At 50.5% G+C, this 15,479-nt stretch overlaps 1 protein-coding gene across 1 annotated transcript in view; it reads right to left on the reverse strand.

Moving 5' to 3' along the window:
• Nucleotides 1–10,496: 10,496 nt before the first annotated feature.
• Nucleotides 10,497–15,479, reverse strand: part of MVB12B (multivesicular body subunit 12B) — a 55,091-nt gene continuing 50,108 nt past the window's right edge. Inside the window, 1 exon segment of the mRNA XM_030961233.1 lies at nt 10,497–14,963. Coding sequence (XP_030817093.1) covers nt 14,877–14,963 — 87 coding nt within the window. The 3' untranslated portion in view covers nt 10,497–14,876.

Here is a 15,479-nt window from a genome sequence, read left to right on the forward strand (position 1 = left end):
GGGCACGGGTGGAACGCACGGGACAGCAGAGCCCGCTGCCCTCCTCTTCCTCACGGGCTGCGGGGCCCTGCTCAGCCCGAGAGCCGGTGCAGGGTGCGGAACCACAAGCGGGCAGAGGGATTCCATAAGGGAAAACAGCTTATCTTGTCAGCATGCGAGCAACTTCCCCCCACAGAGCCACGGGGCGTTTGTAGGTCCCAGGCAGAGCTCTGTGCGGGCAGGCACATCCTCCACCCGTTATCACAACCCTCACTGGGTCCCTGTGAGATCTGAACCACAGCCTCGCCATTGCAAACATGCCCTCAGAAAAGCTTGGTGCAGTGTATGCTGATTTGTCAAAGGAAAGAAACAAACACAAACCAAGACAAACACTCGGCCACTCTGTGCTGAGGGAAATACAGACAGGAGTCAGAGAGGCAAATGTAATTAGGAAACATATGAGAAGATTCAAAAAAGTTCAAAAGAATATGAGAAATGAAATGCATAAAAAGTAAATAAAACACATTGTTTAAAAATGTTTCATATTAGACTTCCCCTATAAACATTTTACTTTTTATTTTATAGATTTCATGCTATTCTAATCAACTTTATTTTTGTAACTTTGCAACTGAAACTGCAAAACTTACAGCCTGTTTTCACATTTCTGGGGTGTCCTGTCAGTCTTTTATATCTCTCTAGATGGGGGAAAAATAAAGCCAATGAAGTGTGCCAAGAAATTCTAATTTCAAAACTTTTATAGAAAATTCTGCTGAAGAAACTCAGGCACCACATCATGGAAAGACCATAAAGGTTTGGTGAAAACAGTTCCAACTCCCAGACAAATCAAAGCCTAAATAGTTTACTGTTGCTTACCAAGAGTTTGTAAACTTGTAAAGGATATTAATGAAGGTGTAAACTCTTACTGCCGAAAACCAAATCTTTGCTGTAGAGGACTGGGGTATTAAAATCAAGCAAACACAACACCTCATCTATCCTAAACCACACCAGAACCTCAGAACTGAAACCATGTAATCTGAAAACCAATTTTGAGATGCAAGGCTTTGCTGGCCCCAGTCATCTGGAGGAAGGTCCCATCTCATCTTTACAATCAAAGAGTTAACTCTGATGTCCCAGCACACAAATAAGTAAATGTGGGATAATTAGGAAACAAATTCTGCAAACATCTTGAAAGGGGCTGGAGACCTTTGATCTTTATAGAAAAGAAAACATTACAATACAGTCCAGCTTTTGGGGTCTGCACACATTTTATACCAAGGCAGAGGATGGTATCTTTCTTGAAAATCAAGTAACACCTAATTCCATCATACCCTAATTATCTTAACTGATTTCATATGTCTAAAGGTATTTCACCAAAAGATTAGAGTAGAAAGAGGGACTGACAAAATAATTAAATATGCAATTTGCCAAGCTTGGACAATATGGCTTTGAAATCACCTTTTCAGGAAGTTTTACAGCTTGTTCATTGACATATATATTGCAGCCTTCAGATTCTTATTTAAGCTCTTTTGATTACTTTAATGGATTAATACCCGAGTACCATCCATGTAAAGTGTAATACTCATGCCTGTTTCTAATTTGTCCAAAGCTGCACTACTTTCCTTTTGGTGCTATGCTATGAAAAAATACTCTGTCTTGATTTTTTTTTTAATAACTTTTTTCCCCCCAAAACAGTTCTGTAAACACAGAAATAAGCCTGTATCTAGTATCCTTTTTGGTTACATGAAGTGCTTTCATGTTTTCTAAAGTTTTGGAGATTCAACAAACAAACCTGCACCCCGCCAGCAACGCCTTAGGCTGGGCTTTATCAGAAGAGCGCACAATGACTGCTTTAACCTTTTTTTGGTGAAAACGCTTGTACTGAGTTCACGCCTGGACCCTTCCCCAGCGCACTGCTGTGGGGGCTCACAAGCAGGGCTGGCAGGGTGGGGGGTCCCAGCAGAGGGGTCTGGCCCCAGCCCCAGCTCCCTCCTGGCAGCCTGGAGCTGCGGCAGCACCGGGACAGCCCCGAGGACAGCCCCGGCCTCGCCACGCTCCCAGGGCTGCTCTCCAGCCAGGTGTGGAAGAGTATTTCTCTACTTGCAACAACAACACTCCTACTCGTCTCTCCTGCTCTTGCCTCTTCAATGATGCAGAGTTTGCAGGAAAGATTTCCACCTAAAACCTATGACCTGCTCATAGAATCCATTAAAAGAAGCACCAGAAGAGAAAGCAGGGCTGCTTGCTTTCCCAGACCCGAGCTCAGGCCAGGGGCGAGTGATGCCTCCTGTGGGTGAGCCTCCGACCTTGGGGCCAAGGAACTCCCTGGCACTCAGGGTTTTCTGTGCCCAAACCCTCCCTGAGAACACCACCTGTTCCAGCTCTCACTGCAGCCCATGGCAGCACATCTCATGTAACCCATCGTGCCCATGGCAGCACATCTCACGTAACTCATTGCACCAGCACATCTCATGTAACCCATCGTGCCCATGGTAGCACATCTCCTGTAGCTCATTGCACCAGCACATCTCACCTAACTCATTGTACTGGCACATCTCATGTAACCCATCGTGCCCATGGCAGCACATCTCATGTAACAGTGACAGGCTGGGGGGAAACCAGCACCCACCCCGGCTCACCCCACAAAGAGCTGAGCTGCACACAGGCTCTCTGAGCTCTGCCACTGCACAGCCAGGGGCAGCTCTGTCACCCAGCCGAAATGCAGGGGGAACACTTTACAAAATAAAGGTAAAATAGGCAGCTGAAGGGGTAACTTTGGCACAGACACCAGAGTGCTGCTGCTCAAACACAGCTCGGGCCCAGGCCCACAGATGATGGTACAGCAGAGAAAGGGCAGCCAGCTCCCCACCCACGAGGCAGCAGAGCGCAGCTCACCCCGCTCACCCACTGAGAGTCTTGCTCTGCCCTGTGCAGAGACCACTCAAAACTCCTCAGAAAATGAACTTTCTCTTCCCAACAGTTTTGACAACCCCTCCTGGGCTGCTCAGCCCTGCCACAGACACGGTCAGTGCTGGTACAGCCACAGCCAGTTCAAACCGCGCTGGCCCAGCTTCTGCTTCCACAGCCTGGGGCACCGCTCCAGCTCAGGTCAGGTTTTGTGAAAACAACAGCAAAGACAAGCTTTGAATATTTAAATAGAAAAGAAACTCAAGTTTAGAACTGCACAAGACTCTGAGTACTAGAGAGGGGAAGGTCTCAGCCATCCTTTGGAAACACATTCCTTAATGAAGAACAGTTTTTCTCAAAATTTAACAAAACAATCTAACCCAAACCAGCATGGCCTGAAGAATTCCAGCCTAATTATAAACTTCCTCTGAAAAATGAAAAAAATATAGCTGATACTCACAGTTTGGGAGAAGAGGCAGGCAGCAGCTCCAAGTCAGACGTGATGATGGACCCCAAATCTGAGGGAAATTATGAAAAACCGCTACTGCACAGGTGTCTACTTTCTCATCAGCTGGGACCTGATCATGCAGCCTTGCACATAACGAGCTGCACCTGGTCACGCTGACTCCAGTGCTACTCCCAGACACGTTGGGTGTCAGCGCCCTTCATCCTCCTCCACAGCAGACCCAGTTCTAGGCTGCTGTCTGAACCAGTGGGAGTTGTTTCCCAGTGACTCTTTTCAAGTTTATTATTTCTCTGCTCCACGTTACCATTTGAAGTCAGCAGAAATGACCCAGGATTGTGAAAGGGCCCTTGCAAACCACAAACCTGTGAGTGGTGCTGGCCAGAAAGGCTGTGGGTTCCCTGGATCCTTGGGGAGGGTGTGCAGAAGTGCTGGTGGCCCCCGGGCTTGGCTGCCCTGGGATGCAGCTCTCCCTGTGGGTGCCAGAGCATCAGTGGATGCTGACCCGATGTCTCCCCCTCCAGGGCACAGCCCTGCCCTCACTGGCCACGGCAGGGCCACAGCAGGGGAAGAATAGTCCTGCTCTGATGCTGAGATGTAGTTCAGGGCCTTTTTGTTTATTAGTGCTCAGAAAGTTTTGCCAAGTGACACACGTTAGGGTTAAAAATATCGGTAATGTTGGAAATGTTCCCTGGAAGCCACAGTTCAGCAGACTCCTTTAAAAATAACTAATTGAACCACAACAGAGAAACACCAAACTGACCCAATCCTTCCAGTCTTTAAAACTATGCACACGCACCATATTTCAGGGTCAATTTATCACAACATGCCCCTTCCTCACTGGTGCATAGCAAAAGGGAGAGCATGGACATATTTATAGCAGGCACTGCTTATCAGATGGTATAAATATGTCCATGCTGGAATAAATCATGGCATGGGTGTGAGCTCAGTGATCCATGGTGAGGAGGAAGTGTTGCTGAGCACCTGGGAGTCCCCCTGGGCATGGGGCAGGCTGCCCACAACCACACAAGGCCATTCCCAGGAGGGACTGCAGGACATGGGACATGGGGCCTCAACTTTGTGTTCTCCTTCCCACTTGCACCAAGGAGCAGACAGAGAGAATTAAAGGGGCCTTCTCTGTATTCTCCTTCTCTGATCATCCCCTGGCACCTGTTTACCTGTTGCAAATTTGGATATAATGAAGCTCCCCAAGACAAGGGTCCTTCAGCTTGTTCTTGGACCTATCTCAGGTGAGTGATGGTGATGGCAAGGCACCATTAAGGCAAGTCATGCTCCTCTGCTCCTGTAGAAATAATAGATGTTTTCTTTGAAACTTCTAGCTGTTACAAATTTACTCTAATATCAATATCAGTGGTGTCCAAATTCTAAACATCCCTGCAGGTGGAAAACCCCAAGTAGACTTCCAGACAGCATGGGATTAAGGGAAAAGCCAACAAAGTGGGTTCCCCGTGAGCCACTGCTACTAGAACAGAATGCAGAGGGTCTGCAGTACAGGAACAGGCTCAGAGGGAGGGAGGACACAGAGAGGTGCAGGGAGGTGTCTAATTCAGGATATTTCTGGCTCACTTGTACAACTGACATCTCCTGCAGCCTTGAGAAATTGGGATTTAAGATTTGCAAAACCACAAATACAAATATATTGATAGGAAAATCAGTTTAACTTTCAAACAGCAAAACCTAATAATTCACAGATCATCAGGAGTCTCGGAGCAGAGCTGTGGGTAATGATGCACAGAACGTTCACAAGAGGATTGCAGAAGGTGCACGGAAAAGGCCAGCTAAGGAGACTAAAGGAGCAAAATGCCAGCAAACCCCACCAAGACAGAGCGGCTGTGTTCTTGTGGGATCATTTAAGATAATGCCCACTCCTGTTCATGGGCAGTTAGGGCCTTCTAAGAATAAACTGATTAAAGAACATTTTGCAACCTATAAACCTGGTGCAGTTTAAATGAAGTCTTTTAACCTTGGAGGTCTTATTTTCCTTATTAAGAAGTAGGGAAAGCCCTTGCATTCCCCAGTTTGATCAGCTCATTAACAGACTGACAATATCTCAGGAGCTGCTGATGCTCAATGCTTTAATAATAACATCTGCTGACTTCCTCAGGGCCCGTTTCAGAAGAAATTAGGTACAGGTTTGCACGCCAAAGCGAGCAGGGATGTCATGAATCTGCATCCAGCTGGGAGAAGCAGACAGGCTGCGGAATCGCTGCTGCCAGCGCCGCTGCCCAGCCAGCCCCGGCTGGAGCAGGCAGGGTCTGCCTCCAGCCCCCTCCCCAAAGAGCACAGCCCCGGCTGGAGCAGGCAGGGTCTGCCTCCAGCCCCCTCCCCAAGGAGCACAGCCCCGGGAGCAGGCAGGGTCTGCCTCCAGCCCCGCCCCCCCCCAAGGAGCACAGGCCTGGAGCAGGCAGGGTCTGCCTCCAGCCCCCTCCCCAAAGCACAGCCCCGGCTGGAGCAGGCAGGGTCTGCCTCCAGCCCCCCCCCCAAGAGCACAGCCCTGGAGCAGGCAGGGTCTGCCTCCAGCCCCCCTCCCCAAAGAGCACAGCCCTGGAGCAGGCAGGGTCTGCCTCCAGCCCCCTCCCCAAGGAGCACAGCCCTGGAGCAGGCAGGGTCTGCCTCCAGCCCCCTCCCCAAGGAGCACAGCCCCGGCTGGAGCAGGCAGGGTCTGCCTCCAGCCCCCTCCCCAAGGAGCACAGCCCTGGAGCAGGCAGGGTCTGCCTCCAGCCCCCTCCCCAAGGAGCACAGCCCTGGAGCAGGCAGGGTCTGCCTCCAGCCCCCCCCCACAAGCACAGCCCTGAGCAGCAGTCCTACCAAGGCACCCGGCTGGAGCAGGCAGGGTCTGCCTCCAGCCCCCCTCCCCAAGGAGCACAGCCCTGGAGCAGGCAGGGTCTGCCTCCAGCCCCCCCCCCAAGGAGCACAGCCCCGCTGGAGCAGGCAGGGTCTGCCTCCAGCCCCCCTCCCAAGGAGCACAGGCCTGGAGCAGGCAGGGTCTGCCTCCAGCCCCCTCCCCAAAGAGCACAGCCCCGGCTGGAGCAGGCAGGGTCTGCCTCCAGCCCCCTCCCCAAAGAGCACAGCCCCGGCTGGAGCAGGCAGGGTCTGCCTCCAGCCCCCCCCCCAAAGAGCACAGCCCTGGAGCAGGCAGGGTCTGCCTCCAGCCCCCTCCCCAAAGAGCACAGCCCTGGAGCAGGCAGGGTCTGCCTCCAGCCCCCTCCCCAAAGGAGCACAGCCCCGGCTCCTGTGCCCCAGCACCCCCCGACCATCGCCCTGCACAGGACCAAGGCAGCCGTGCCACCAAAGGGGCTGGTAACTGCTGTGGGATTTTTTTAATCTAGTTTCCTATGAAAACAAGGTTCCTGTGATCCCTGTGTGCTTGTCTGTCTGCCTGTCCTGCCCAATAACTTTGAACTCTTTTCTTTACTGATTTAAACCAGATTTCACAGAGAGGTAGAAGTCTCAAGGATAATTAAGTTCCTAAAAGGTTCATATGAGTAGGAATTTGGACAGAAAAAGGAATTTAGAGTTAGAACAGGGAAAACGCTTGCATTAAGGGCTTTTGAGTCCATTGACTGGCTTCTGCCACCCATGACAGGTCATTGCTGGGGACTGTGGGAACAGGGTTATGTGCTGGTGGGAAAAGCAGGAAGTCTTTGTGTAATGCAGAGAAGTCAGTCACAGGAAGCCACCTCTGTGGCCTCCGGAGCTCGTGAAACTGATCCTCACACATCCCCAGGCTGGCACTCCTTGGCTTTTGCCAGCCCTTGGCCCAGCCCATGGATGTGACAGCTTTCCCCTGACCAGTGGGGAACTGTTTGTCACTGCAGAATAGTCACCAGCACCATCTCTGGCACAGGGCTACCCTGGTCACTCCTGCTCTCCCTCTCTCCCCACTCTGCTCACCCCATGCTCACCAGTGAGCGGACTTACTTGCTTGGCATAGGTGTGAAAACTCCCCCAAGAGAAGAGCACAGCCCTCTCCTATCTCTGCCAACAAGTAGTTGAGAAACAACCAGCTTACTCATTGTTTCAGTGACAAAACTGGCATTGCTTTCTCTCCCCAGGAGAGTACCTGCCCTGCTCTGCAGCACCTGGAGTTCTGGCCTTCAGGTGAGGACATCTGCTACTTGATTTCAGGTTTCTTCACTCAGAACCTCCAAGGATCTGCTTTGATCCTGTCGGACAGTGGACATTAAATTTGGGCCTTAAAATCAGTAAGTGGAGCCAACCTCTTCAAGCAACAGTCAGTGGAGCAGATGGCAGTGACCCCCATTCCCATCACAGGCCCTCAGAGAGATGCCCGGGGTGCTTGGGCTGTGCTGGCTGGGAGCAGAGGAGCTCTCCTTCTCCCCCACAGGTACAGCTCAGGAAGCTGCAGCACAGTGCAGTCTCCAACGCATGAGCTGCTGGGAAGGTTGTGAAATAAATCCTGGCAGAGCAGCTGGATGAATACTCAGTTTAATTTAAGATCGAACACTCACAAGTCCAACTACAAAGTGGTCTCACTTGGGGCATTCTTGCAGCTTTTGCTTTAATCGAGTAAAATTCTAGAGGTCAAATTTCACCCTCAGTAGAAGGATGTCTCAAGGTTTCCAGCATTTCTAGTGGAAAAACCCCAGAGCAGAGCCCATTTGCTCTGAGAATCGCATGATGGTTCATCAGGGCTTTTTCTCCTCGACGTGTTGCCCATTTTATTAACTTCTGCTTTGCTTTAAAAAGAGGCATCTACCATTTTGCTTCCCTAAAGAAGCTCATGTTATAATTCAAGTGTCAGGACAGATTAAGTTAAATGTGCTGTGTGATTCCCAAAGGAAAACAAACTTCCAAACATCCTCTGTTTGCCTTGTTCCATGTCATGGATTGCATTAGAGCCGAACATGTAATTCTGTCGCCTAATGTGTTAAAGTTGGCAGGAATTTTACTCTCTGTGCAAGGTGAGAAATTACTGAGCTAACAAAACATTTCGTTTCCCCCTCCTTGCGTTCCTTCTTTATGAGATTCTGAATGTGACATTTTCACAAAAAATCCCTACACTTATTTGTGAAAAATGTATATTAAAACCAAAACACATCAAATGGAAAGAAATCACAGATGGTTTTATTCACAAGCAGCAGAATTAATGGCCTTCCCTACTCTTTATAAATATTGGAAGCAGATGAGTTCATTACTATTTCACTCTAATAAAGAAAACCTGCTTGATTTTGACAAGACATCTACTTATCTAGTGTTTTCTACTGAATAATAAATCTATTTTCTTTGAAAAATAAAAGTTATCAATAAACAAAAACCTGCCTGGAAAATTTGCCAATCAAAAAAAACCCCAAACATCTTCATTTCTGATAGTACTGAAATGGAATTTGAGGGATTTTGAAAATGTCACTAATTTTCAGACTAGAAAGTTTTGAAATGTTTACTTTGTGGTCGTCTTAAATTTTTACATCTTTCAACAAAGCAAGCAGAAAAGTGAAAACATCTGAAAAGGCTTTTGAAAAGAAAAGAGTCAGCACAAGCTGGATGAAGCTGTGGGCTCCTTTATCTTCCAGAAATCCGCACACATGGAGCAGAGTTTATGAGGGTTTTTTTAACCCGGCATTCAAACACTTCCCAGTTCACAATCCTGGCTCCATCATGTTTGCCAGAGCTTCAAAGTGCTGTTGGCAGCTTTTCCTGCGCTGGGATAAAACATCTTACCCAGGGGAAGCAAAAGCTGAGTCATTTTTAACCCCAAACAACATTCACTGATGTGGTCATCTTGTTAGTCATGGAAATCCCGTGTTAGCTCTGTTTGTGCTTCTTTCAACACTTATTAACCAAAGAGCGAGGAGGTTTTATTTTAAACTGCAGAAGATGTTTATCCTCCCTAGGGCCATGACAATCAGTTACACGGCTTATCCATCATTCCAGAGAAAGGAAAGGATTTTGAGAAACTCCCCAGGCAAGTTAATTTTTAAAGCTGTAGGAGGGAGAGGAAAAAGAAAACAAAACACCACCAAAGCCACCAGCTCACAAAGCCCAAATGAACCCTCTGATGACACAGGGACTGTGCCAGCCGCCCCCAGCCCCTGCTGCTTCCCTCAGGCACTGGGAGGATTTCCTTGGGGCAGGAATGGCCACAGGACACCTCTCCAGAGAGAAACCACTGCTGCCACGTCTCAAAGCACTAAGCAGAGCAGAATTAGAAATTTTCCTCAGAAACCAAATTCCGTGAATGATGGATGTAAGCCAGCTCCAGCCCCAGCCCCAGTGTTGGGGGTGAGGGTTCCCAGGCACGGGGTGTGCTGTGCCACAGGACTGAGCCCACACCCAGTGCAGCAGGTGAAGAGATGCTGGCAGCCCCAGCAGCACAGCCCTGGAGCCATGGGCTGGCACGGGATGGGCCCACTCTGGTTTATGTCCTCCCCACACCCCTCCTCCCCAGCCAGGACATTCAATCAGGTGCCACTGACAGCTCCCATGGCAGCCACAAGATGCTGCTTCTGAGTTTTTTGTGGAACAAGTGGTACTGCTTTCAAAAGGTTATAAAAACATATGCCTGAAGAGAATGTCGGGAACTTGGGTATTAATCTCCCTTAATTCAAAGAGCACTCAAAATAAGCGAGACAGAAATACTGTCTGGGGTGAGAAGATGCCAGAGGTCAGATTGTGCACCACTAGCTTGGGTCAAGTTCAGAAGAATAATAACTTAGCACAAAGAAAAACAATTTTCAGTGTAGTGCAGTATTAGCCTCCCCCTGGCTGAGCAGCCCATTTCCCTCAGGGTTTGCTGCCCCTGTCATGCAGGTACCAGCCTGCACTGCTGCCAGAGTGGCCACTGCAGCCCAGGGGGCTGAGCCCAGGGGGCCAGTGCTGCCCTCACTGCTGCCAGCACCATCGCAGGGCTGAGGATTGCTCCTGCCAGGCTGCACCCAATCCTGCCCCATAAAACACGTCACTTGAGTTTTTCATTTTGCAGCATACCTGTAGAGCAAGACATTTTGGACACACTTTCCAAGGCTTTTTACATCCTATTTCCAAGGAAAAAAGCCCACAAACAAGAGCACGTTCCCTGTAGGGGATCATGTTGCCACCTCTGTAGTTCACTCTTCCAATCCAGGTAGTTGTTTCAAGTCAGAAAATTAAAACACAAAAGCACACAGAATTATCTGATTAAAACAAGTTTCATTTAACAAATTATATTAAGAATACAGACGGAGTTATCACACAATGAAACTTCCCTTTGTAAAATACAGGAGGGTCATCTAAAATAAATATAAAACATAGTAACATTCATAAGATTAATGCACAGTAAAATCACTTTCAGTAACCCAACCATCTTAGAAAATCACCTTCAACTGCATAAAAGGTTTCTCTCTGCCATTTGTATGATGACATTTAAATCTGTTGCTGTTAGGAAACAATTTCACAACAAACGACCAGAACAGCCGAAGTGTTTGGTTTCCCTGTGGTGAATGAAGGGAGCAGCACCTCGCAGAGCTTGTCCGTGAGCAGAGGAGCAGCTCTGCCCCCTGTGTGCCCTGCTGCTGGAGGATTCCCGGCAAGGCTCCAAGGCTGAGGTAATCATTGGTGTAGCGAGGCTCCTGCCTTTGGGAGGAGCAGGAGCAGCTCTGCGGCTCCTGGGGCTGCCGTGGGCACAGCTGGGGACACAGACCCCGAGTCACCCGGGCAGCAGCGGGGAGGTGAGGCCAGCACGGGACTGCCAGCTCCATCCCGTTCCCCTCCTGCCAGGAGATTCCAGGCCCCACAGAAGAGAAGGTGCCAAGGCCTGTGGAGGCACACCCTGGCCACTAGCACCTACCTGGCACGTGCTGTGCCCATGACAGGAATTCTCCAGGCTCGGCAGCATGTGGGTTCAGTCTGGAGAGCTCAGGACACTGAGGGAGCAGTGGTGGGTGTGAAACCAAACAAGCCCAATGCTACAGACTACCAACAACCTCCCACAGCACAGGAGGCTCCCAGGAAACCCCCAACAAACACTGTGGGGACACGCAGGGACAGTCACAGGAAAAGTCTGACACAGTTTACTCCTATGGAACTACAAATACGAGGCGCTCCCATAAGGGAAGACACCTGCTACAACTATTCACACTTGAATTTTATCACGAAGTTCACACTCTACATCACTTTCTGGACTAACTTCTTGCCTTCCCATGATCAACACAGCAGACAGCACAGCCTGGCCTGGGTGGCCACAAGTCACCTTGGCACATGACCAGCTTCTTGCCGTGAGGAATCCAGGAGGCAGCGTGTCACTAGGAATTCACATCAGAAGGCATATTTTACAGTAAGCAAACCCCTCACTGCTGCTTTTCTGTCTCTGTTGCAGATGTATAATAATTTGGCAAACTAACTTCTCCATCAGCCACAAGATTAAACTACCTAGAGACCAGTTTTGTTCTACAAATTCAGGCAAGATAGCCAAGAACATCTGGTAAAGCTCTACAAATTCACTTCTGTTGCTTTCCACTGACTCCTCCCCTTATGCTCCAGAAGGCTTCTCCTCAGCCAGACAACATCCACATCAGACACCCTGGACATTTATTGCCTGGGCCAATTCTTCCACAGTCACTTCTCGGACAGGGAGGGAGATGCAGAGAGATGCAGGTACTGGCCATGGCACATGCCAGCATGGAGGATTCACTGTAAGGATGCAAGGACCAGCCTTGCAAGGAGCTGCTGTGAGTACGAAAGTCATGGAGCAGCCAATAAAACCTTCCAGTGGAAATGCTGACCTGACAGCCCTGGTCTCGGGAATTCAGCAGTGCAATAAAAAAAGCTTCCTCTGATCAGTGGACTGAGAAGTTGACACAGTCAACCACCCTGCACGGCGTCTTGCTGTGCTTCCAAGCACTGGCTCTGAGCCCTTTCCCTTTTGGAACTGCCTAGTTTTAGAGCCTGAGAGCTCAGCTGGCTCTCAGCAGGTGCAGCTTTTTGTTCAAAACACCTTCACTGTGTTTGCCCCACAGGAACTGCATCTGTCCTGTCTGTGCATTTGAACCAGGCTGTCCCTGCAGCGCCGTGGTGCAGGACCACACCATGGAGAGCAAGCTCATCTCTCAAGGCTCTTTGCAGGTGAATCCTGAAGGAGCTTTGCTGGCCCAGTGTTAGAGAGGGAGAAGTAAGTATACAAATATATCCAGAAGATGTAGATGTCTGTCCCATCTGCGTATCCTGCCAGTGTTTCAAGTATCCAGTGCTTCCTGTAGGTCACTGCAGAGCAAGCTGAGCAAACCTAGCAGTTGGTATAAGTTCTAAAGCACTGATTTTCTCTTACATAAGGGATCTGAAGCTCTGCACCCATTTCCCCAGACATATCCAGGGAGTGTGGCACCGAGTGTGGGGCTCGTGGCTCTCAGAACCTGCTCCTTGCTGAGCCCCGTCTGCTGTGCAGGCAGCTCTGCCCTCCTGGGAAGAGGTGGCTCCAGGAGGGGCTCCTGGCAGCTCTCTCTCAATCTCCCAGTGGCAGGCACTGCCCTGGAGCTCTGCAGACTGTGCTGTGCCCTGTGCAGCCCTTGTTCCTCCACCATGAGCAGGGAAGGTCAGCTCTCATCCCAGAGCTACGAGGAATGCACTGCTGCAGATGGCTCCTGCCTACCTGCCGTGACCACTGAGCCACAGGAGAAGCTATAAACGGATGTCACAGAAAACTACAGAACAAATTACAAGCAGAAAAATAGAAAGACAAAAGATGGATGAGATGGGCACAGCACTACGGCATAGAGTGGATTTGAACTTGAAGTGAACCTGAGCCGAATGACCAAGCTGCCATGGTATGTTCATTTGTCGACGTCGGCATCATCAATCTGGCCTTTGTGAAGCCTGGCAGTGAGGTCTGGCTTTTCTTTACTGCAGGATAAATAACAACTAAAAATGGTGGTGCAAGCTCCAAGTAAACGAGCACTTCCAGGGGGTCACCCAAGGGCTCCAGAGCTGATGCACAGCTTTAAGTCTTTTGCCCAGGAACAATGTACATGCAACCAAACTGGCCTCTGCTCTCCAACCACATGGCCACTCTACAGACACAGCTCCAGAAAATTATTTACCTGATCGGAAGAAGCTGAAGCAAAGATCTGGACCCAGTTTGTCCCAAATGTATTTTGTGCTCTTTATCCCAACAGTACAGTGTGGTGCCTTAAAACCAGAAATGAATCTTTGGACAAGAATTATTTTACTTATGTACAAATAAAAAATATTAGCTGACAGTACAAATACTGCTGTTAGTTACCACTCTGTGCAACTAGCAAATGCCAGATCAATCCAAGGGAGTGCAAAGTAGGTTGGGGCACATGTACGACCCAGGCTGAGAGCAACAGCACTGTTACTGTTACCATGGCAATTGCATTTCAGTGGGGTCAGGGAATCAGTATTTTACAATACAAAAAATTGTACATTTTAACTCTTACTCCAAAATTGCCATTTTGCTGCTATGATGTATGTTTGTTCTACAGCAGAGACTTGAAAGAGCAGCACAGAGTCAGATGGGCACTTGTAAATAACTTATTACAGCAATGGACTTCTCCAAGACATGTGCTTGGCTTGGGAGCAAGCCTGGTCAGCGATCACAGAGAGGCAGAGGTCAGGGTTTAATGCATCCCGCTCTCATCCTGTGCCATGTCAGTCTTCAGTGCTTCCCCATGAATGCCCAGGAAACAGGCACATCTCTTTTGTTTTAGCAGCTAGCAGGGAACATGTTAGAGAACTGCCTCAGTGATGGGCAGGTGATGGCATCCCAGTTGTCAGCAGGTTCACAGGCAGCTTGCCCGGGGTCAGTGGGGCACTGCCAGGGTGTCGCTGCCAGCATCCATCCATCCAGAAACACAGGAGGCTTGCTGCCCTAGATCGTATGGACAGATGGACACCCTGTGCAAAGTGAAGGCGCTCCATCTCAGGACCGGCAGTGCACCTTGGGCACCCTGCCAGTGCCCAGGGAGAGCCAGGGGCCCTGGCTCCCTCAGCCTAAGCAAATTCAGTGACCACAGTGGATCTGAGACTGACCCCAGCCACAGTAGAACTTCTGTGCCCAGACTGTGGCAGAGGGATTGGCATTCACTGCAGCTGAGTTCTGCACTGGCCTGGGTGCCGCAGGAGCCTCCTGCTGCAAGGTGTGGAGAGCCAAACAGCTCCACGGCAGCCTGTGTGGCAATACCCAGCCGTGCCTTCCACTGCTCCTTTCAGGGATAAGATCTCTCCATGCTCTGCAAGCTCCCAGCTGTGTTCGCAGAGGTTTGCTACAGCTCTGGATTCTGTGACTGTCCTGCAGCAGGGTTACAAAGTGGGGATGAGCAAGGGGTTGCGTCAGGCTCCCAGTCCTCAGTCCTGTACTCACGTGGAGAGGGGTCTGCGGCGGGGTGGGGGCAGCTGCCCGGGGGCCGCGGTGCCCGCGGTGGAGCGGTGTGTGCAGGGGCAGTGCAGCGCGGCGTGGCGCCGGGGGCCGGACACGGGGAGGCGCCGGGATGGTTCCATGGCCGTGTCCCATGTCCTGCTCAGTAGTATGCACGCACACACGCTCCGGCCGTGGCCCTCAGGACGGCGGCACCGGCGGGCAGCGGGTGGGGCTGGGCGGCAGGCGGGCTGCCGCGCTCTGCTCCGTCCGGAAGCTGTAGTCGTACTGCGGGGCAAAGCAGAGAGAGGGAACTGCAGCACTGACCACACAACACTGCCCAAGCCTGCGCTGGGACAGTGTGAGAAGCAGAAGAATGAGCGAAAAACCGGGGCTGACAACAGCTGGCCCACACAGGGCCATGCCAGGTGAACCTGCTGGTACCACCTCAGCCCACATCAGTGACCTCTCCAGGTAGGGATCACCCCCTCCCCCAAAATGCTGCATGAGCACAAACATGACCATGCTCATCCTGTCCATAAAGCAGCTAGTCAGAAACATTCCCCCTGGCAAGTTTACTCAAGCCGCTACCATCAGAATTAACATTTTTGGTTGGCAAGAGGGTGAAAATCCCTACAATCACATCCCTGTGCCCCCACGGTGTCACTGCAGACAGGGGACATCCCTCGCAGGCTGGCGTGCACTGTAGCACTGCCATCTCGTGGCACGCTGTGAGCCGCACCCGCCGGCCCGCGGCCACCCCGCCCGCTGCCGGGGCACCCCAGGACAGGCCGGGGTAGCGGT

Source organism: Camarhynchus parvulus, chromosome 17 (genome assembly GCF_901933205.1).
Source record: "Camarhynchus parvulus chromosome 17, STF_HiC, whole genome shotgun sequence".
Lineage (NCBI taxonomy): Eukaryota > Metazoa > Chordata > Aves > Passeriformes > Thraupidae > Camarhynchus > Camarhynchus parvulus.